The sequence below is a fragment of the Acanthaster planci genome, linkage group LG01 (assembly GCF_054643075.1).
Source record: "Acanthaster planci isolate LZ-2023a linkage group LG01, COTS_SCS, whole genome shotgun sequence".
Classification (NCBI taxonomy): domain Eukaryota; kingdom Metazoa; phylum Echinodermata; class Asteroidea; order Valvatida; family Acanthasteridae; genus Acanthaster; species Acanthaster planci.
The window spans coordinates 34,335,138-34,359,255 of NC_141777.1; the positions used below are offsets into that span (position 1 = coordinate 34,335,138).

General features: G+C 40.1%; 3 protein-coding genes across 4 annotated transcripts in view; 1 reads left to right on the plus strand and 2 right to left on the minus strand.

Moving 5' to 3' along the window:
* pcsk2 (proprotein convertase subtilisin/kexin type 2) overlaps window positions 1-14,230 on the minus strand; it is a 28,451-nt gene extending 14,221 nt beyond the window's left edge. The window contains exons 1-2 of the mRNA XM_022235637.2: window positions 13,692-14,230; window positions 1,788-1,898 (exon numbers count right to left, since the gene is read on the minus strand). Coding sequence (XP_022091329.2) covers window positions 1,788-1,898; window positions 13,692-13,892 — 312 coding nt within the window. The 5' untranslated portion in view covers window positions 13,893-14,230. The remainder of the gene's footprint in view (window positions 1-1,787; window positions 1,899-13,691) is intronic.
* A 3,471-nt stretch (window positions 14,231-17,701) lies between these two features.
* LOC110979656 (actin-5-like) lies at window positions 17,702-22,758 on the minus strand. Its single transcript, XM_022235661.2, has 4 exons — window positions 22,620-22,758; window positions 21,951-22,190; window positions 20,939-21,185; window positions 17,702-19,981 (listed from the first exon to the last, which is right to left on the minus strand). Exons 1-4 carry the CDS (start codon window positions 22,743-22,745, stop codon window positions 19,458-19,460), a joined length of 1,137 nt encoding a protein of 378 aa, XP_022091353.2. The 5' UTR covers window positions 22,746-22,758; the 3' UTR covers window positions 17,702-19,457.
* LOC110979657 (2-Hydroxyacid oxidase 1-like) overlaps window positions 22,620-24,118 on the plus strand; it is a 37,424-nt gene continuing 35,925 nt past the window's right edge. The window contains exon 1 of one of the 2 annotated variants that reach the window (XM_087142722.1): window positions 22,620-22,760. In XM_087142722.1, the coding sequence (XP_086998848.1) occupies window positions 22,755-22,760 (6 nt within the window). In that variant the 5' untranslated portion in view covers window positions 22,620-22,754. The remainder of the gene's footprint in view (window positions 22,761-24,118) is intronic. The other variant, XM_087142733.1, reaches the window with a different exon arrangement.

The following is a 24,118-nucleotide window of genomic DNA, read 5'->3' on the forward strand; positions in this document are numbered from 1 at the left end:
TATTGAAGCAAAAACTCATTTTCATGAAATTTTGCCGTCCTACACGTTCATGATAAGTTGCGAGACGTTCATGCAATACAATTTTTGACAAAGTACTGTATGCTGTGTGTCAAATGACCCTTGATGACCCGGCGAGAGTGTAAAATAGTTCTTTGCCACACCAAACTTAGTTTAATTTGTTTCGAAGTGAAAGGTGTTCTGGGAAAAGGTACTTTATATGCTGTTGTATGGCACACAGGAAGCATCAACAGGGAATTTCACACAAAGGTGTCAAGAACATTTCAGAGGGAGAACATTTCACTTTCCCCCATTTTTCTTGTTTTATTTTCTATCTTTTTTATTGGGGGGAGCAGGGCCCCATTGGCTCACCCTCCATGCCCATGATTCGATATTCTTCTTTTTGTTTCATCATACTTACGACGTTTTTTATTATACTTTTCTCTACAGTATACTTTTCTCTACAGTCAAAATTAAATCTCGGACGAAAAAATCCTAATATTATGATTAGTATATGCTATAACTAGTATCTTTCTGGATTTCCTAAGGTTTGCCTATTGTAATAAAAGGCCATTAAAATTTACCTTGACCGTATATATTGTGCATTATGAAGACCTTGTGGTGTTACTGCACAAAATAGTGTCCCTAGTTTGTTTGTTTTGTTTGTTTTTATTATTTGCAAAATACAGTAAATCTGACAATTCAATAAACATGATATTTTACTGTTGGTGTCAGGCAAATTATTGCGTCGTTCGTTTGACAGCACCCTAACTCGCTAAAAGATATGACTCATTGTTCGACAATATGACACAAGTTAAAAAAACTGACTGTCCATACATTTGACTCTCAGACTTTATCCAAGAAACCAGGATTACAATATTCCTGATTTTCCGGGTGAGTTCCACGGGGCCACGCTACTTAAACATGCGAAAAGTGTGCACAATGCAGGCGACATTACAACATTAACTTAATAAGCTATCGAAGTAAGGAATCCACGTGCCCAGGCCAAACCCCTTGAGAAATCTAATTTGGTTTCCCGGCGACGAATGGTTCTATGTTGGTTAGTTACTCCGAACACGAAGGAAAAAAAATCAAATTACCAGCGACCGACGTGAAAGATAGAGTTGCCCGATCTCTATGAGGCCAAAATTATGGTCTTCTGCACTGCATTCTTTCTCATTGATTTACTCAAAATTAATTTACCATCATTTCTTTAATGACAATTAATCAGATAAAGTGACCAGTAACTGATAAACTTTAAACGTCGTGCAGATCTTGTCTGGCAAATGTGAATACTATAGTTGCATTCTGTGCAAAATATTGCCACAACAGTGGGCAAACAAAATCGGCGATGGTCAGACATTGAAGGTATTTTACAAGTACACAACCCTAGACCTTTTGGTCCAGTGTCTACAATTTTACACTAAATAGAGTAAGCATTATCTCATGTTGTACAACTGTGCATCACCTCTGCAAAGAAATACCCTTTTTTCCCAAGGTTTCTTTCTAGATTGATGTATTTTTAGTAAGGAATGCAGGATTTTGAAAATGCATTCTGAATAGCAAACAAAACCAGACACTTACGGCCCGTGACAACAAGATCAAAGGATTCGCCTGGCTTATTTTCAACAAGAAAACCTAATGAAATTTTTGAAAAGCATATCTCAAGGCGTGTTCGTGGTGAAACTTCGCACTTAGACAGCCCAGCTGTCGTACCTGCTTTTTCGAAAAGTATCAGTTTAACTGTACCATTATTTTGAGCAGCAAATTAGATCAACCTCTTCACTTACCATAGGTTCTGCCTCAAGCGTCTGCACATGCTCAGTGCTACGGCGCCGACGATGCGCGTGTGGTGAACTCCGTTTATGCACAAAATGGTGTAAATTATCTTTGCCCAGTACCTAAACAAAACCAAGCAAAAAACAAACCAAATATATAAGAATAATAAAAGAATGAGAATGAGTCAATGAACTGTCGCCATAAGTCCAACACAAAACTTCAATTTTCAAGTTCTGATTTTTTCTTTTAATTTTAATCGAAAAACGTTGCAACTTTGAATGCGCTGTGCATTTTGCAAAATGATACTTACAGTGCTGTTACAGCTTTACAAGAAAGTGTAAGCATTATGTGTTTTACATTTTTGACTTTTTGTCTGAAGCAGTGAGGTACGGACCTGAATTCATTCGAAAACAATGAAATTTCTCATCCAAATCTTAGTTGCTATGACAACGTAGATCGTACTAAATGACGTCATGACATTGCCATTCTCTTCAAGTGTGTGCATTATTAGATTAGTTTGCTTCCAGACAAGATCTTTCTGCATCTTTTTAGAGGGGGTAATTATTCATATCTGTCCATATGTTCGTTTTATGCTGAACAAACTCCACTGACATGAATAATCGCTGCGTATGAAATCTGAAAAGAACATTCTTAAATGAATGTGGCATTTTCCACTCTATTCTTTCACTCATTTTTACCAATCAGAAACGGTGTCTCTTTTACAAGCAATGCGCATAACGATTGCTGAACCCCAAACCTTGTATCTAGGGACTAAAAACGAGACGATTAATACCAAACTTGAAACCTGTATCGGTAGGCCTACTTCCTGGATATTATAAGCATTTCCTCTCCAATTCATAATTTCGATTATTGAAATTTGTCCAAGACAAAGTTCACATGCTACTGGGGACAAATCGATCTGGTCATTCTCCATAAAATTTCGCTGTTCGGTCACCACATTGAAAACACCCTCCATAGAAAATTTGTCAATACAAATTTAATTCGTCTAAACTATTGCTCTTTGAGAGTGTTTATGTACTCATTGAACAACAGTTTAAACTGACAAAAACGGATATCAAACAGTAAATTGCCGGCTTGTCTTGTTCAAACAAATCAAACGCCTTAGCGTCTGCAAAAAAGCTGTTACTTGCGTCATGTTTAGATCGCCCAAATGGACATCCACTGCGCCAACGAACCTTTCAATGCTAAATCCCTAGGTTTCGATTGCTTTTAGACAAAATATTCAGTGGCGTGTGGGGGTGATCTCTTGGACAGGTAGCTTTCATTTCATTATAAAACCAAAGCACTAACACTTTAGAAACGATTTACAGATGGCAAAGTCTTGAAGAAGGGAGCTTTTTTACGGATGAGAAATATTTCGAGCATCGTTTGAAGAAAAAACTCACTTTGCCCCACAAAAAAATTTCAAAAATCTGGAGAAAACAAAAACAACATAAATTTAAATTAACAACTTATTCGAATGACTCTATGCTTTCCGGCACATCATAAAACGTTTGTCGTTATTCATTAATGGTCAACTTAAAATTTGTCCCCAAAATGGTCGCTAATTTGCACTTAGTTTAAACAGTTTTAATGCTTTTTTTCGTGAAAGACAATTCAATACCGATGTGCTAAATTGCCAAACGATAGCAATTTCGTCAATTTGCAACCAATGTTATATAATTTTGTTTAAAAGTTTACAAGTCACGGACTAAATATGACGTTACTACTATACATATTTTTTCTGATCTTCTGGGATCAGCAGCCCCCTGTTTCAATTTATTTAGTAAAAATTAACAACATAAACATTTGACAAGTTAATATTATAATTAACTTTTAAATTATCGTTGCTATAATAACTGTCAAATTAACCATCACACTTTTCTTTGTTCAAAAATTGTTACTGAAACATTTTTTGACATTTTATACTTCTACTTGAGCCTGTAATTCCCTGCTTGTTTAAATATTTGTTTACATTGTCTTTGCCAACAATTAAACTTATCATATATATAATTAAGTCATTTGTTCATTGAATAAAATGAGAGAGAAACACTATAGGCAGGTGGGCGAGGGACGGGAAACGAAAACCTGATTTTGCCGAGCCAAGCTCTCTTCAACTCGATGTAACTTTGATTTCACACATGGCGTTCTTTTGCAGAGAACTTTAAGTCCCACTCGCCTGTATTATGTACATGTTTAACGAAAGCTGTCATGCCATCATTTTCAGCAGGTGTACGTTCGTACCCAAAGGAGTTCATTTATGCTTTTCTGGATAACAACTACTCGTACCCCATAAATAATATTAACGCCATTTCTACATCATTCTTTAAAAAAGGGGAAAAATCGTCACATTAGTGTTTGCAATCTTCGGTATTTTTATGTTTACATCAGTTCATTTCTATTTTAAGCACATTTATTTGTGTGTTTGTATAACATAACAGTCTATAACCTAAAGTGAGTGTTTTTCATCCAAATTTCGATACTTCTCTATAGTTCGGCGACAATGTTATGTGTCACTCATTGGAAGAACTAAAATCAATACAAAGGAAAATGTAAATGTGTATAGTGAAAACTGCCTCAGTGTGCGTCATAAAGACGAAACAGGTGACATGGTAGCGGAAAAACAAGGCCACGCGCATTATTAAAACGGTTGGATAATGGAAGACAATCAAGCACACACACCTGGGGGTTGGTTTGATTCCATGCGAAAAAAAATCTGAAAAGACGACTTTCATAAAGCATTAAGAGTAAATAAGATGCCATCATTAGTTAAATGCTACATCTTGCGTGTGTGGCCTTATATAACATACCCTTGCAGGGTCATAAAGACTTATAAGCAGTGACGATAGCACGGCAAACTTTTTTGAAGAAAATGCGCGTCAGGATGAGTCCCAAGCTGGACCGAGAGGATCCAATTCACAGGATCACAAACGACTATGAAAATACATTCGTTACGGTAGCGTGGCTACCAACAAAAAGAACAATACCCCACCAACATGAACCTTTTCAAGCAATGAGGGGGTGCCTTTGCTCTAGGCGGATAGAAAACGTAACTTTGCGCAGCACAAAAATGTAGTACATGTGAGTTGAAGCGGTTTGACATAAATACCATGCCTCGTTCACTTCACAGCCTGCTCTCCGTGAGTATCGTTGTAAAGGCTATAACTGGGCTGAGACAATAGACCGATTTCGATTTTGAAAAAATATCAGTGTCCAATTTAACGACAAAGCTGAAAATTAATTTGTTCCATTCGTTTTGACGATAAAGGGAACAAAATTCATACTACTGGCTGCATGCCCATTCTCAAGAATAGACCGTTCTTGGATTGTTAACTTGAAACACTTAAAAGAAATCACCATTTGAAAAACACCGCTATAACGTGACTGTTCACCTTCAATGTCAACATTGCATCTTTTCCCGCGAAAGGGACATCGTTTTCGGGAACTGATCCTGTTTTTACTCAAACAAAAGAGGAGTTGGTGCGTAGCGCTTGCAAAGACTTAAGAAAACAACGAAGGTGATAAAGTGCTCATCATTGGCAAAAGCCTCCATGGCAACGGCAAGTGATCACTTTGTCAACTCCGTTTTTACACCGTATTGAAGAGAGAAATCCAATCGGACAAATCATGCATTTTACTGTATAACTGATGTTTGACAACCCTCGTGACCTCCCCGGAAGTACTACAAAAATTATAAGTACCGACAATACATGAATTACTGAGAGAATTAGTTCAAGCGGAAACACTATTTGCGTAACTTTAAGCCGTAGTGGTTTTCAAACACTCCTTTGGCTTAAAAGGCTCAATTAAAAAACAAACAAACAAACATACACCCCAACAAACAAACAAAAATGCTGCAGTTGCAACACTTGCTCTCTTTGGTAAAGGTCTCCTTCGATTTTCAGCCTGCCCTTCCACTTGGATTGGATTGAGACATTCCTGAGATTTATGGCTCTTCAAGTTTGTATTATGGAGGAAGGCAATTCGCGCCATTTCTTAAAACTCTTAATTTTGCTTGGAATTAACCATTAAAACGTACACAAACTTTAGGTTGAAAACAGAAGCAAGAATGTTGACCTTGAAATCCATCGAGCTGCTTTGCAGAGATGTGATTATGTGAACTGTCCATTCACGTAAGAAAAAATCCTGCAAAATGTCAGCAGCGCCTGAACATATGAAGATCCTTGCCTGAATACAAGGAGGGTCATTTCAGCTTTTCGGGAATATGCGGGCTGTTGTGTTCCCAGACTAAAATTCATTAGAGGCGCGCTTCCCCACCCTAGCAACGCGGGGATACAGCGGTACAGTTAGGCAAATTACCACGGCAAAACCGTGTTTGCCTTCGTACCAAAGCCTTTCCCACTTCTTCAAACAGCATTGTTTGAGCAGAGGGAGGATAGAATGCAAGCTGACGCAATTTCATCTTTTACAGAAAGGACGGACGCGGTCTACGGAGGCACCGACCAACTCTTCAGCTATAGGGGATTGGGTTGCGGGAATTGGTTTCGGATTTTGATAAATTGTGTCTCTGTGCTCCTTCCTGACGAGCCAAAGCTTGGTAGATGACACTTTTCCTGCATAAGTAGGCAATGTTTTTCGCTTATTTACTTAAATTCTTAAGTATTCGGAAATTTGATCGCATTACATCCCATTTTGTAAATGGAAGGTAACAAAGTTATAAGGCAACCAAAGAGTGCAAGAATGTTGGTGGCCTGTTTATTTTTTCAAGCATAAGAATCGTAGGCCATAGAAGTGAATATCTGGGATAATAGGTCACGCAGATCGGTCCTGGTATTGTCCTGAAGGTTTTCATGACATCATTTGAGGAGGACTTCATGGCTATCACTTTACAAACATATTGTTGTTATTGAGTTTTATCTTTTAAATTCCGGATAAAATAAGGAAATTGAAATTCAATCTTAATTATCACTGTCTGTCGTCCAATTCCATATTGTTATTATTGGCATTCTGCATCAACATCTTCACACGCATTTTCCCACATTATTGTTCGACCACAGTCGAAAACTTAGAAGATAAGCCCATTGTTGCAACAAAATAACCAAAGCTTAAAAGTCACTAGCATGGCCTTTTAAGAGCCAGTCACCCCTGAACGTGTTATGAATGCTGAAGCCTACATACATGTATCTCCCCCACCGGACAAGGGGATAAAGTTTGAATAAATTATACCTTGACTAGCAGTCAGCCGGGAAGAGCAAAATGCCACTTGGGAGAGAAGCCATTAGACGATTTGGGCAGCGGACGCTAAAAACATGGATTTCTAGAGTTGAATCAAAGATGGTGGGCGGACACCTGAGAACAGAAGTGGCATGCTCCCATAAGATGGTGAGGAGACGATCAAGGAGGATTCAATTACGGTGGAGGGGAGGGGGCGCTAAGATTTTCCAGATACGAAACTTCCAATTCTACCCCCCCCCCCAAAAAGAAGAGTGACAGAAGAGAGGGCCTGTTTGGTTTCTTGATTCGATTTGGTTTGATTTAGTTTGGGTTGGTTATTTTCAATAAGGTAAGGTTGAGTTTTACTCTGGTGAATAATAATGAATATTGTTTCCTTTCACGGTCTTAAAATTGGTTTGGATTCCAATTATTTTCTCTCGGTTCAGTTTTAGGCAGGCTTAATTCTGAACTTGTTATTTGAGTGAGCTTTATTTCACCGAGATTTGAACACGGCATGACATGACTGTTTCTGCCACGCACACTCCAGCTAATTAGGGTATTCGTCGCAAACTTGCTTTTCAAGATCTATCCAAATACCACCACGTCACGGAAGAACTAGCCATCTACGCCTACGTCACACACCACTCAATCACCCAGGCATCGACCAACGGGCCTAACCGGCACATTTACCTTCCCGTCAGTCATTTCATGGCGACCAGGACTTACATGTACCTGGAACGCTCGTTGGGCTTACAGGGATCGTTATTCATTCCAAACATGAACAACTTTCGCCGGATTTGACCTGAAGCTAATGAAGTCCCTGCTCACCACTTACACAGCGAAATGCGTCGAATTAGTCAAACGCCGCTGTGATTTTTCAAAGCTTGAGTTTGCTCTCGCATAATTTGGAACATTGTATACGACTCTTTTTCAGTAAAACCTTTAAATGTTTTTCTTTTGTGATTTCATTGAGCTATATCAGAATCAAAAACAACAAGCTGAAGATTTCTGACATATTAAGACATTTAAGTATTAGCCATTTTAAGTGAAAACAGCCTATTCAACAGTTTACTAATCCCTTTGCGCATCACATTTCGCGATCTGTTTTGCATTGTGATTGTCCACGCATCTCCGCACATCGGCACCAATAGCAAACCAACAAAAATAGAATGGTTAATCAGATTTCACACTTTCAAAGTATTTCTACAAAACACAGATTAACTTTAGATAAATGGGAATGCCTACAATTATATGTCTGTGTCGTTACCCCCGTATGAACATATCTATCTCGCAGTCTGTGGTTCAATGTAGACGCTTGACTGGCAAATTTCTCTTACTTGAAATGAATTGGCTCTTGAATATCAATGCGTCAATGCCATCTGCACAAGCAAGAAATTATAACACATCGACATAAACTGATCGACTTTGCCTCATCAACAGTGTAAAAAAGGCCGCATTACTGGTGGTTGACCTCTGGTTGAGGATTCAGTTAAAAGCCAGTTAAATTTTTACTTTCATAAGTTCAAAATTAAACCCTACATTTTTCGGGTTCGAAAAAGCACGATGCTGACGTCTTCCTCACAATGCGGCTGCATTACAAGACCAAAATGATGGCGTTGTTTCAACGTGCGCTACAAGTGCCAATCGTTCTGTACATAAGTGTCACCAACTGTAAATCTTGCTTGACAGATCATACCCCCTGAATTTGCAATTAGTTGACCAAAAAACATGAGGTTGAATATATAAGGGGAGATATCAAGCTAAAAATCTAAAATTTCCACTGATAGCCGTTTTTTAATCTAGAACATATTTTAGTCTTAGTCATACTTTCTTCTCTCAATTACAGATTGTTTCTGTTTTTATGATTTGGAAGGGTTTTGGAGACATTGATGACTGAATTATACCAAAGAATCAAAGCTAGGCCTAATTGTTTTTTTTTTTATTCGAAAATAGAGAAAAAAGTGCGGGAGAAAAATACAGGTACTCCTTCTTTTAATAGCCTGGTAAAATAAATATTGTAAATCATGTGCAATCACCGATCCCCGCCCCGAAAACAAAATTTACTGATTCCCATCGGTGGTTCCGGTCCGTTTCTTCGTTGTTGCTTTCTTTATGAAACTGCGCTGGAAGAAGTTACACAGATAACTCGACTTGGCGGGTTAAATGCCGTGGTTTTGGCGCCCAAACCAAGAGAGTGATGGGAGCTTGATGGGAGTTTATTTTTTATGGCCTGCAAAACGTATTATTATAAGCTGTTATCTAAGGAAATATTTGCATATAGATGAAGCAGCAGCGCATGTATAGACCTAACTGCTTCGGATGACGTGTTGCTCTTGTCTGGCCAAATGCAAAACGTAATCAACAAAACCTTATTCCTCAGCTCTGCTAATGGTTTTTATCGTGGCGAAACGAAGCATTAAAAAAGGAAATCGCCAGCATTTAAGAAACGTCATTACCACCTGTCTTGGGGGAAAATTTTGTTATGGATGAAAACTTCGGAGGTTTGTTTAGGGAAATATGATTCCTATTTAACCCCCCCCCCACATCCCAAGACCTGGACATGCCACTGGCCAAGGCGAATAGTTAATTAAAATTTTCTGGGTGGGGGTGAAAAAATGGACTTTCTTTATGTAACTTTGTGGGCTTTTCTGGGAGGTGAGTCTAAATTTAAGGATTTTTTATACATCTTGAAGATTTTTTATACGCTTTTAAAAGGAAGGGAAAAGAAATACATGTGGTCCTCTAAAAATTGCCTTTCTGTCCTTGTTTTAAAGAAGTGCTTCGGAAAGTAAGGACCATCTTATCACACCCGGCATTCCACATGAATAGAGCATAAACCAACAGTAGTAATGGCTGTCTCAAAGGGTACCTGTCGAATGACGAACGAATCTGAGATAAAACTCGATCCGCATGGTAAATCGCCATAGCTGTGCAATCTAAAAAGTCTCGAGGTCAGAATAACCTGGAATCGGTGTCCTTTGAGCCAAAAGGACCCATGTTGGGTCAAAATGAATCAAAAAATGGTCAAGATGACCCACAAGAGGGTCATTTTTTTTACCTGGAACATGGTCAAGCTCAATGGACACAGATTCCGGGGTAATATGACCCGGAAGTTTACATCAGTTCCCGTGAGCAATGGAGCATAATGAAAAGATCTAGGCATAATTATTAGCTAATAGTGCTCGAATACTCCAGTGGACATGTCTACACGTTAGGAAGGTATTCCCTTTCAACTTTTCATGTAAGGCCTGATATTGAGACAAAATCCTTCAACCATATTTTGAAATAAGACAGCAAAAGCTCCTCTACCCAAATAAATTATAATTAGACTAGCAATCGGTTGGGTTTTTTTTACCGATTTAAAATTCTGTAATCTTGCCTCTGCTTGCAATATGTTGCTCCAGTTTTTATGGTCCGTTCATTTAGGTTTTACCGCCCAGCTTTTTGTCATATTCCTGCTTCACTCCAATAAGAGGCAAGTGGTTCTTAGCTCCTCCCCGTGTTTGATTAAGATTTCCAGTGTAACAAAGGAAATCCTTTGCATGCATACCTACAATGTGTTTTAATGAAATGACACACGAAAATGAAACCTGAAATACTTTAAACCCAACAATAGAATTTTTTGTCTGGTATGTATTTCAGAAATTCCAATATTAGTTATTAACATTAAATATTGGTACGCGAGTATTATCAGAATCAGTTTGGAAATTCGGAGAGTAAAGTATGTAAACGTGTATATAAAGTTAAGCCCTAACAGTATGTAGCAGGCACAATTGCTTGCTAGTGGAGTGAAGCGGGGACCACATCCGTAAGACTGATCTGTTCCCCTAAATCACTTTGTTTAAGCGCTTTTTGTGTAATGGGTTCCGTTAATATTTGCCCACGCACAGTTAAACATAGAAAACGTGACGTGCATGAAAACCAACCTGGAGTGAGTTTCGTGCAGGGAGCAGATGTTTCCCAATAGAAGCACATAAAAATAGGACTAGCATGACTTCGGTGCAAGTTGTGATTGAAAATTGATTTCTATCGGAACATCTTACATTTATAAATTTCTTTTTTTCCTCTGAATGTTATGCACGGTGGAAATAAATTCAGTGCTCCAGCTTTCTTCCAATAGATACCCTTATCTAGTCTACACATCTTCGTCTACGCCTCCCAATTATCTTGGCAAACAGGTACATTCTGTTTTAACCACTCTGCCACAATTGATCGAGTAATTAAATTGCTTAATTCGATTTAGTTTTCGTCCACAGTCGATAAAACCATTCTCTTCCCGAGAAAAGGTTTTGGATTTTCACACCCCATCATCTCATTTTCTGTTCTTTTATTTTAATCGTGTTATTTCATATTATTTGGCATTGCGTAGATTTTTAGCCGCTGGTATTCGGGCCTGAAAAATTGAATTTTTTCGAGCCAATTTTCCTGAAAACACACAGCCAATGTAAATCATTTCGTACCAGGTAATTTGATATCGCCGTTATTTTCGTAAAATCTGTCGCCAAGTTTTCCAATTTTGAAAATGTATATTTTGCTTTGTTGTGTTCTTAGACAGCAAGGTCTTTCATGGAAAGATTGTAAAGAATCGAATGCATACAAGTAGAAATCCAGAACGTGTAGTAGAAATCCAGAACACGTCCTCAAAATATCCGCAGCTGTAGCCCAAAAGGTGATCTACATCGTGGTGTTTTGAGAAGTCTGCAGTGCATCAAGGTCTGAAACACTTTGATCGTCGTGATAGCCAACGATTATTTCAGGTCACGTTTATGCGCCAGGGCTTCGTGGGACTGAAGAATCGCGCACTAGAATAAGCTGTCTGCTGGCCATAGTTGATTTCTGTATTTAACACTACAAGTCGTTCACGTATAGAGACATTTTGTTGTGGTAGCTTGTCAGTGGTGTTTGTGTGTTTGCTCAGGTTTTGGTTGAGTGTTTATTTATTTCCCTTACTGACGCAAAACTATTTCGAGTGAGACTGAGACGTGGGGGAGACCGCGGTGGTTATTACACTACTTTCCTTTTGTCTTGTGTGTGAATTCGATATCTTCTATAAAAGTGGTGGTTCTTTGAAGAACCGGGTGAGTGTAAACTCGACGTTTTGACCAAGATGCTCTGGTCGTCCCCGGAGGAGGAAGACTAGAGCCACCACTTTCATAGAAGAGATTGAATCCACATGATGTACCTGCAAACGTTCTCTCAGTCTTCCCTCCACCGTGAAAATTTTCAAATCTTACTTTTCTTTGAGACAAAATTCCGTGGCCCGATTGACTATAGAAAAGCTTGCACAGGAATACAAGAACACAAATAATCAAGCACAAAAAACAAAGATACTGTATGAATGCAATACTGGCCGTTAAATCCTATAAAAGAATGTCGATGATTAATAATGGTTCTTGGTTGAAAACTACGACTAGTTTAACATTTAAAAAAAAAGTATGCGTGTAATGTCGCCATTTCTCTTTTACCTGGAATAAAAATGGAGATCATGTCATCTGCCATTAATGAATGGACATAAAAGATTGGGCAAAAAAGCGTTTCTGTTTTCTTTATAATAAAATTACCAGTTTAGTGTTTTCATTTACACCACATAGCATAGCAGGGTGCTCCGTTCTCAAAAGGTACATTGTTACGGTTTTTTCTTCATTTATAAATGAATGACCTTAACTGTCGCTTGATTAACAGTTGTGAATGCTTTCTTATATATTAGGCATAGCTTCCACTAAGAAAAGATGAGTAGTTAACATCTTGTTTAATTTTGAGGATATGTGACGTTGTAATATATATGCCCTATTCCCTTATTAAGCATGACAGCGCCGGGGAAATTGGAACACCTGTGTCTTATTGATTATATCTGTACATGGCTGAAAAATGCAGTTTTTCAGTCAAGAATAAGGAAAACCGGAGTAGTTGAGATTGTTTTTGAGGTTGTTTTCCTGGCTTAGTGCTTTGGGCGGCTACGGATTACAAGCGCTTAACCCCCATTATCTGTTAAGTGGATCGTTGACAATGTGTCACCGACTTATTTCTGCGGAATACAGCCGGGAGTTCATATTCTGAATTTCTGAACGTGTCGAGCATTCTGGTATTTTCAGGTACGGATTTACTCGGGCGTTGTTTTAACTAATAATGCTGGTTTTACATGAGCACAGAGGAAAGAATGCTTTCTTCAGATTCTTTTCCAGCGTGAGGTGAAGCTGAGTAGAATGGAATATTACATTCTGACACCGCATAAAATTATTTTCACGGTAATTGTTATAAGCATTCGTGATATTCTGCACGCGCTCTGTAAATTTTTTTCTGTCTGCATATTCCACTCTAATTATGCTCAAGGGTGGATGAGGAAGTGGGGCAGGCAAATTTTTTTTTGGGGGGGCAAAAAGTTTGGATTTTATGTAACCTTTTACGGCCCTTCTGAGAGTCGAGGCTATATTTTGGCATTCTTCACACGCTTCTGGAAGGAAGTAAAAGGAAATGGACCTTAAATAAAATCACAATTCCCTCATTATTTTAAATTTAAAATATTAAAATTTTTTTAGATTTGGAGGCATGGTTTACGTGCCCCGACCCTCACCTAGTTACGTTTGAGATTAAAATCTGATCTAAATAGGAGTAATTCTTCAACATACGAAGAGGCATTCTACAGAAAGGCGTACAGATATAACGAGCTCATGGAATTGGTACCGTCTGAGAACAGCGAAAGCAGAGGGTTTCCCTTTGCAAATACCTATATAACCACTTACCGTTCCCCGATATTCAAAATCGTGTCTCTTGGCGATACTGTGGGCTGCCTCCCCGGCACCATCGTGCATCTCCACCACGAAGCTGTTGGTGTACACGCCATCACGAGCCCCGTGGATCTCTCCGACGGCCCAGGCGATCAGGCACAGACTCAGCATAGGCAGCATCTTGACAGAACCGCATGATGGTGACACGGCAACCATACCTCTGACTTCCCGACCACCTTGCGCCGCGAAATCCACCCAGTTAGTCCCCCTTCCTCTACTTTGGCCCTTTCAACCCCGTCTACTTTCCTGTGCGATCGGTAGTCGATTTTTTAGATTCCAGAAATGAACTAAATCCCAGCAAAAAATTGGAACAGCTGCCAAGAATGTCTCTCGTCCTACACGCTGACTCTGAATGTGTTTTTCCTTTTTCAGTTCGACGTTACGTCTGATGAAGTCCCTCTTGCTTCGCCAATGATGCTGCGGTTGTCGTGGGAGGAATTTCCGTACGTATGCGAAGGCATAATGTGGTGTCCTCACGATTCTCAACCCGGCGATTGGTCCCGGCCCGCAGACGGCCATTCATATGATTACCAGTATTCCCGTGACAGCGCTGTGCTAATCTATAATTTCTGCCGTGATCTCTGGCTACCCTAGTCGGTGTGCCACGTAATGAGGGTCACGGGTGCATTCGATTTTTGCTCTCAGACGTTCAAGTTGATTAATAGTCCATTTTAACAGAGAGGGTCTATTTTCACATGATTGTGATGCATGATATAATTAATTGTATTCAATTATTCTGCGCTTCGGATACCTCTGCCCAATGCAACGCAACAAATAATATTTTTTATTTTTTTTTAGTGGTTGTATTAAACTCCTCTTTAGGTCTTTTTTGCTATTTTTTTATTGAATTGAAATGTAATTTTAAATATGAATACCGGTATGCTGTATGCTGTATTATTCTAAGGTCTTTGTCATGTTACAAATTTCTTGTAAAGTTTCCAGAATCACAATGGTCTGCGTCACTCTGAGAATGTAATTTCATCCGAGGAACACGAGGAAGCTCGCTATATCTTATTCCTTCCAATTTCAGAAAATAATCGATACCAGGCAAACACTCTCTGCGTGATTGAGTGTGTAGTGTAACAAGACTGTAGTGTGTGAGCGGTTTCCTCATAGATGGCACTTAAAAATTCATGTTTGCAGATTACCAACACTTCAAAAATAAGTGAACGGTTTTGTTATCCTCATGTTTGAGCATTTGGGTTCAATTCGGCTCACAGAAAAGCGATTTTCTCTCATCTTTGGCCATGCTCACTATAGAACTAACCCATCGATCATTCTTTCTCTTAATCTGCTGATATTTTGGGGAGAATCTAAGCACACATTGCAGAGCGCGATTCTGTTTGCATAATTCTGGAGCAATTCAGCTCACAAATCCAATAACTGGTTAGACATTAACCACCGACAATACCGTCGATGTCGAGTGTCATGTGGAGTGTTAAAGAAAATCTATAACTGTGGATATTACCATTTTCCGCTGTACAGCTTTGGGGTCGAGAATAATTATCCAGTTCTACCCACACTGTGCACGAAGGACAGGAACGGAGATATTCATTATGCTCGTGACGTCATCACTGTCTTGGCGCCGTCAGCAGGCCGTAGCCAGGCAACCTACGTCACGTCTTTGTATGATTTTGCCTTCCCGCGCACAATGAAACAAATTTGGAAACGGAAATCGAAATTTTGTGGGTATTGTCCCTTAGTATTCTGGTAAAAGGCTGGGAATAAAAACAGCCTGGGTCAATTAATCGTCCGTAATTCCGACAGCGACGCTAACTTTCCAAAAGGCATACTGAGGAAGATGTCCGTGATGCACGATACGCGGCAAAGGGAACCCCCTCTATTGTGTCTTCTTTTTTTGTCGAGGGAATCTTTGGAATTACTTTCAGATTTCGGGGGGGGGGTTGCAGTAGGCACAATAGCCTTCGGGTATAGATCTGGTGCATCACATTTGGGGGGGTCCCCCTTTACCGCGTATCGTGCTGGGTATCGAAGATCTTAATCAGTTGAAAACGCATGTGTATTGAAAAACATTTTTAATCCAATAATTCATTAATTCCTAAATGGAAGTGATTAAATCGGCTGCCAGGCTCAGAATCGACTATAAATACTTCTGAGGTATTTGGATGTGCAATCACAAGGGTCAAGGGTCATACTATGTGCAAGTCGTAATTTTTGATAGCTCCGAGGTATCTTTTTAATTTAATTTTTTAGCGATTTTGTTTCCTGAGTTAATAAATTGACTTTTTATTGCTTCAAGCTTATGCTGGGCCATGCATTTGCACTTTTAAACTTTTCTTCGAGTTATTTTGGACATTTTGATGGTAGTGTTTGTGATTTTCGTCGCGGCCATTTGTGATCTATTTTAATTTGTGCGTGTGAACTTGTGAGCATTTTAACTATTATACATATGCCAGGTTGTCGATCAGAAATGGGGAATCTACGATTTTCATTGACTGGTTTAACTTATATGTACATTTTGAAGAAGTTTTGTGTGCCTTTGGACATCTCGATAACGATACAACTCAGCCCGCCCAGCATTTTGGATTTTGAAAATTGGGTGTGCCCCTCTCTTTTTGACACATCTTTGAACATTACTGAAGATATGCCGGTGAGTCTATTCCATTTCTCCTTTAATTTATCAACCAGCCTGAATCATAGTTTTGTCCATTAAGATTTTAAATAGTACCACCCATCTTAGCTTGATCATGCTACTGTCATCCGGTGGCATCAATATTATTAACCCGGGTCCCTACATCCCTAAATACCCGTGTGGTGTTTGCAGTAAGGCAGTGAAATGGAAGCTACAAGCCATCGCATGTGAAGAGTGTAGTATTTGGGATCATAAACAATGTATTGGCATGAGTGACCATGTATTTGAAGCGTTGCAAAATCATGTATCGTACAGTGGGATATGTACCACCTGCGGTCTTCCAAATTTTGCTTCGACAATTTTTGACTTAACAGACAGCATGGAATTAATAAACTCATTTGATCCACTGACTGCATCGTGGAATACTAGTTTTGAAGCTAAAGAAACATTTGCCATCCTACTTCTAGCCCCAAAATTAATAGTACCAGTGCTAGTCAAAGAGTTTAAATTAAGCAGAAACCCAAGTGCAAACCCATCAAGATTCTTAACATCAACTGTCAGAGTGTCAGAGCAAAGATTGATAGGTTTCTGGTGATGCTCAACACAGAAAATCCAGATTTGATTACAGGGACCGAATCATGGTTAAATAGTAACATGACCATTGGTAAAGTCATCTCACCGAACAATCAAGTGTTTAGAAAGGATAGGGTTGGTGACACACACGGGGGTGTTTTCATTGCAGTTAAGGATAACCTCATAGCAAATAAGGAATCTGACCAAATGATAGAGACCGAAAGCATGTGGATTAGCATCAGCATGCAAGGGATGACGATTATGTATTTAGGAGTATTTTACATTTCGCAAGTTAGCAACACCGACTATGTGAAGGAGCTTGAAAGTGTTTTCAGTAAAATTCCATCTCAAGCTTCAGTGTGGTTACTGGGAGATTTTAATCTTCCAGATGTGGACTGGGAGAAACTTGAATTCACACCGGGTGGTCGATATGCTGGACCTAGTAAGGCAATGTTGGAAATGTGCTCGATTACAACTTGCATCAGCAGGTGAAAGAGCCGACTAGATTTGACAGCATCCTTGATTTGTGTTTCACTAACTCACCATCCTTTGTGGAAAGTACGAAGGTGATTCCTGGTATCAGTGATCATGAGACGGTGATTGTGAATGTATCAGTGAAACCAAAATTAGTTCGTCCAGCGAGACGTAAGATCTTTCTTTATAAAAACGCCACCTTTGAAGAAATAGAGGAATGTCTCAAGAATTTCGATGAGAAGCTGACTACTGACTACGTGGACTCAGAGACTGTTAACGAACTTGTGGCTGAATTTAACCAAGTTTACCGGAATTCTATGGACAAGTTTAATCCCTCAAAAATAACTCCTTCTAGATGGAAGCTACCTAGGATAAACAATTCTATCAAGAAAGATATTTGTAAAAAGAAGAGTATGTATAAAAAAGCCAAGAAACTCAAAGGTTAGACTTTTTGATGACGACTGCATCCTTTATAAAAGGATACAAACACCTGAGGACTCAGATATACTTCAAGCAGACCTTGATGCATTAGTCAACTGCGAAAAAGACTGGCAAATGCCTTTAAATCCTTCCAAATGTTTCATCATGAGAGTCACACACAAAAGAAAGCCGGTTATTACGAAATACAAGATGGGTCTCCACACCCTCGAGGAGGTGAGACATCACCCCTACCTAGGTGTTGAACTTAGCAGTGATTTGAAATGGTCATCACATATCAATCAGACTGTTACCCAGACTAATAAAATGCTGAGTTTGTTGAAGAGGAATTTATACTACTGCAACAAAAGCACCAAGTCTATAGCCTACAAATCGCTGATCAGACCCAAACTTGAATACTGCTCTGGTATTTGGGATCCACAACACAATTCGGACGAGGATAAGTTGGAAAGAATTCAAAAGAGAGCTGCCCGGTTTGCTGTTGGAGATTACAGCAGGGAATCCAGTATTACCAAAATCCTTGCTGACTTAGAGTGGGAATCGCTCCATGACCGAAGGACTAAATTGCGCCATCTATAAAAAGACTCATGGGTTAATTCTAAGCAACTTCGTAAATTTCCTTTAGTCATTAAATTCATCCAGTGAGCCATATACCAGGCAGTCAGGGCCTTCACATGTAATATCATCCCGGCAAATAAAGACTGTTATAGGCACTCACTGTATCCAAAGTCTAGTCGTGAATGGAATCACCTCGACCAAGACCTACGCATCGCCCCCGACGTCAAGACTTTTAAAGCCAATTTAGAAGCCATCAACACCAAGACGCTGACTTCAAAGGCTCACTTCAATATTCAATCACGACTTTGCACATGACCCCCCCCCAAACGTATGTAACAACCAGCAATTGTGTTTGTACGTGAACGGACAGATGCAGATACAGATACAAAATTGTAAGTCTTGTCTGCGATTGAGGGTTGATGTTGACACGAGTATTTCATATTAAATCTCATTTAGTACACTTCTGTCAGATTTTTCATGAAAAATCATTTAAACGCAAGAAGCGTTTAAACCAAGGTCGTCTCTTCCTGGCTAGTCAGTAATGTTGCTGTCCAAAGTAACATTTTGTCAACTTCCACCACAAATGATGATGGCATCAGTTAAAAAGCATAACTACCCCAATGAAATATCTCTACAAATATGTCATCAAATGCATGATGCTTATAAACACTGGCTTGTGTGTTTGTTTATTGCTTTATTCTAAAATAAAATTCCACTCTGTGGGTCCTCATCACTGTGCTGAACCCTGAAAATATCGCTAGCAGCTCATGTCGCAAAAGGGGGCAATTTTATAGTCCAATGCTTCTGAAAATCCTGTTTTTGTAAAGGTTATATCTACCGTAATCTTTCAATATCAATATTGATATTGACAATAAAAATGTCCAATGGGTTGCCTGTATGCCTGAACCAGTAGTTAACATAATTCATTTTTGAAACCGGTGAAATTTGAAACAAATGTCACGTCTACAAGATACATCCTGTACATCAAAGATGATACGCACAGGTTTTGCAGAATGTCTGTACTATGAAAGCCAAAAAATTGAGCTATGGATACTGAAGGAACAGTTCGATCAGGTGGCATTACTTCACAGGCATTTCTGATGGACTATTCCAGGCCCTGATTCTTGGTACTCCTGTTTAAGGACCCAGATGTGCTGGAATGTGGAGAGGGTGGGAAGAATAGCTCCACCTATCCAGCAGGAGTACCTTCTCTCTGGAGGGGCGATAATGTTCACCTCTGTCGCCCTCCCTGGGGACATCTGCTGTTCGAGTTCCGCCTTGAGCCTTTCCTCCAACCCAGGGAACAGGGAAGAGCCGCCCGACAAGACGATGTTGGAGTACATGTTCTCCCGCAGGGAGCTATCGCACTTCTCGATGCTCTCTCGCACGAGTTGGGAGACACCAGGTGCGTGGACACCCAGCACCGAGGGGCGGAGGAGAGCCTCGGGGCACTGGAGCTGCTCCTTACCCACCTTGATGACCTTGCCGTCCGGTAGGCGGTAGTCCTTTCCCAGCGACATGTCTGTTGCAAGGCTGGTTACTTCTTGCGGGAAGTTGAGTGAGACACGGCACAGGTGTTCTTTGATGCCTCGGGCGAGTTCATAATCAGCTATGACGACGCAAAATAAGTTTCATTATAACTGACTTTTAGTTTTTCTACAATACCTGAATAAATTCCTATCATCACATTGGTGTATCGGTGATCATTATGTCTATGAATTATTCGTTCTGTTCCACGACACCTATTGAATAGACCTTCATTTCACTTGACAGGTTCCCGACCCCATTTCCCCTATTCTATGGCCGGTAAGAAAGAGGAAAATAATATGGGGACGAGATCCAGTCTAAAATTGCAAGATGCTACTAGTGGGTGGTGCTTCAGACACGAATCTGTTTTGCAAAACGGTGGATGCCAATACGTGAGGACTGTTTGCTCTCCCGACAGAGGAGGATTTATGCAAGTATTGTATGAAACAAATAATAAATGTTTCACATTCCTGCAATGGCAAGAATAATTTCCTAAGGTGACAGATGGAATGTTCCATTCCATGAGGTGGAACATTTGATCTGTCACCTCGTAAAGTTATTCGTATCATTGCACTCACAAAAGTTCATTATTCGCATGAAATACACGTAGTTCTGATTTACTTACAACGAAATTTCATACCGGTACTAATTAAATTGAACAATATGCATGTCTACCCTCAGTCTTGTAAAAATATTGAAAATTTTGATCGTTCGCAATTTTCTTTATTTTCTCATTCTCACCATCACAGCTATGATCATCGGAACCATCAATGTCACATTCATGATTATGCCATCATCATCGTTTCAAATGACATCGTTGCAAAAATCATCATCAACTTTTTCACGGTAACTGTCACGTTCATCATCGTCATCGCTGACATGGAATCAGCAGCAGTAACAGTTTCCATCATAAAGTCTAAGGCATAGCTTCATATATTCCACAATATCACCGTTGTTATTACAGTCAATGACCTTACAAATTGTGTTCCCCAAGTTAAAGCAACCCAACAAAATCTATACAAAAACAGCCGTCAATCACCTGGCGTTTTAGCAATCAATCCGCGGGCAAAAAGCACGTCTAACAGATACTCGGTCAGATCTTGCCCCGCCATGTCGACTTGCAAGGTGGCGTGCTTCACTGCGAATCCCTCGGAGATGGGTACAACATACGATGCGCCGTGACCGATATGGACAACCATACCGGTGAGCCTACCAGATGAACACATGGACAGTTTGGCCTGATTAGCCAAGTACAAGGCAGGCACGTTGAAGGTTTCAAACAGTATCTAGAAACCATGAAAGGGAAAGAAAAGAGACAAGCTTGGTGCGGCAACACTGAAGTTCTATGATTTCCCTTGGTTACATGAAGTTAAAAGCACAGTCCGGCTCGCGAACAGAAGCACCCCCTTATCGGTTGAAAAGAGTCGCTTTGTTCGGACGTGTTAAATTTGCTGGTAGCAATACAACTGTAGCTCGTGCATTTCTTAGTTGTTTGTGAACGATTGCGATCAAAGGAGCCTTCGTTGCTTAGAAAATAGCGTCCTCTCTCCCTCAAACTCGAGGCCCATTGCTAATATTAAATCCAATTCTTTTTCTACGAGTCCCAGCACCGGGAATATCTATATTTGCTACGATTCAGGAAAATTGCTGGACCTGTCGTGTAATACAATGTTCTGACATATCTTTTGTCAGTTAAGTGGCAGAAATTTGAATATGAGTATAAATTTAATGGCACGCTCTTTGCTTAACACCTCCAGTTCTGCCACTGCACGGAGCTGTTTATTGCGAGAGTTGCAACATAAGTGTCTCAATTGTTGGAACCAAAATGGTGGATTATGCACCAGTGTACATGGAAAATTAGCACACAATAGCTGCATGACCTACGTTACAGCTCTGCCACAGCAATGTCAACACCGCCCTCTGTGGAATAGGCAATCAAAACACAATTCACTGATCTGCACTTTATGCATACATACAGTAAGTGAAAGTGGGCACATTTGCTTTCCATAGCATCCCATAATCACACCCTCTGGCTTCCGACACATTCCTACCTGTGCCATCTTTTCTCTTCTCTCATTCGGACTGAGCGGCGTCTCTGTCAGTAACACCGGGTGCTCTTCCGGTGGCACCCGTAGTTCGTTTTCGAAGGTGTGATGCCAGATCCTCTCCAGCCCGTCCCAGTCTCGGACCGACCCTCGTTCAATGGGACTTTTCAGTGAGACCACGTTCCTCCTCTGAAGAGCTTCGTGACCCACGAAGCAAGCCTTCTGCCCCACGCCCGGAGTGATTCCCTGTTAAATTTAAGCGGGCTTTCGATCGATGGTGCATTTTATACAATACACATTGTTATAGAACACATCAATTATGAATAAATTTAACCCTATTTGCCACAGTACCTACTTACAAGCTTACCCCCACAGATCACCCACTTTTAATGTATAGGCTTACCAATGGAAATTGAAATTCTTGGTCCTAGAATCTCATTCCCAACACTTTGGCTTAAGTTTTCCACAAAACTAGCCTACTCTGGAGCAAGATCACCGATTCTCCCCCACCTTATTATTTTATTCACCCAGGCTGCAATTGGCAGTTACTTCGTCGACGTGTCATTTTAATAATCTGCGAGCGCGTCTCCACAATGCAGCCGTTGCCGCACAATGCCAATGTAATAATACGAAGAGTATTACACAGCCGCTGTCGCTTGTTGCATTGTGACTCACCTTGAAACGAGGCCTGCCGACCACAGAAGGGAAAACGGTACTCGGGAAGTCCTGACCAGATAAGCCCGCTTTACACGAGCAGGACCCGCTCTGGATAACCACAGCACGGCTACTTGTCTTGGCCATGTTGGATCAATGAATGTAAGTTTTCGAGATATACATGTAACTGTACTTTACACCCTGCGAGAGAATCACCAACAATCACTTCTTGTGGCGGTGTTGGCATCAACGGTGCCCCTGGCTTGCGACACAGTTACGCAGGCACTTTTACACATTTTGAACTTTACCCATACTGTTTTCTCTAAAAGTGCGCAAAGAAATGGCGCCATTCAAAAGGGGGAAAGTCTGTTGTTACACCGATTGCTGGAGTTTCAAAGCGTTTTGTGTGAATAGTTTGCATTCCATGCTGTCTGCTTCAATGCTTTAGTACACAAAAGACGTGGCCGATCGTATCCCCTATCTCCCCAGAAAACCCCCAACATTCCATGCATGAAAAGAGTTATTATTCAAGAAAGTGTTCAGATAGGCTAATGCGATTATGCAGAAAAGCTGTCCATATCAAGTTCAGCGTACACTGAACAGGATTTACATTTCTTGACATCCGAGATATTCGTGCCACTATTAATTAGAGGAGACGTCTCAATTCAATGCATGCCAATGGCTTCTGGCGTGATGCCGGACAATGAACTTATCATTGTTTTTATCGATAACCCTCATGGGCCCCATGCAAAATAAGGTCCTCACTCCAATAAAGAGGCCAGTTCACCTACAGTAATGAATCCACCGCTTCGTAGAGTTTGAAGTTAAGCTACAATGAATTTTGTCTTCGGCACTTTTTTTTTCAATTTTGTTGTATTCTTCAATGTATGTATGTATGTAAAGAGCAACTCAAAAGAAAACATGTTTTCTCTGATTTTATCTGTTCAAATAAATGTTGAAGCATCCACATCGAACGCAGTGCCATTAATTTTGCCTCCAGAGCTCAGCTATAACAAGCTAAAAAAAGATGCGAATTTTGAACATGCTGAATGGAGATTGCGTCATTCTGAGAAATTAGAGAAACCGAGGGGAACCCTCACCCTGTGTTCGTAGTGGATAAACCCTTGTGCATGCCAAAAAATGGCGACAAAGAATGGCTGCATGCACTGGTAAAATTACACAGTTGTGGATACTATTAAATGGAGTTAACAATGATATAGATTGATTGACCAGCAATGAATAAGCTTATGCTGTGGTAATTGCAAGCATGAAAGTTAAGTTAAAGGATATGGCAGAGCCAGTGGACAAAATTAAAGGATAAAAGGACAATTAAAAGGACAGGCTAGAGGGTAAAAGGGGCACTTTGCAAGCTGCTCTCTCTATCGAGTTCAGCTGCATTAAAAGATCACACAGTGAAACAATTCAAAAACATGTAATAGTTAGTGAGTCCAAACATGAAATAGTCGTTACGCTTCGTGCATAGGCACAAGTCACATGGCCAAACTTTCCACAAAACTTTC

Excerpts from the sequence above, each read along its gene's own strand:
- LOC110979656 (XM_022235661.2), bottom strand. The coding sequence starts at position 22,745 with ATGGCCAAGACAAGTAGCCGTGCTGTGGTTATCCAGAGCGGGTCCTGC. Across the intron at positions 21,186-21,950 it reads GAAGAGAAAAGATGGCACAG|ATACTGTTTGAAACCTTCAA; the intron begins GTAGGAATGTGT and ends CATGGTTTCTAG. Across the intron at positions 19,982-20,938 it reads ATTGATTGCTAAAACGCCAG|CTGATTATGAACTCGCCCGA; the intron begins GTGATTGACGGC and ends GCGTCGTCATAG.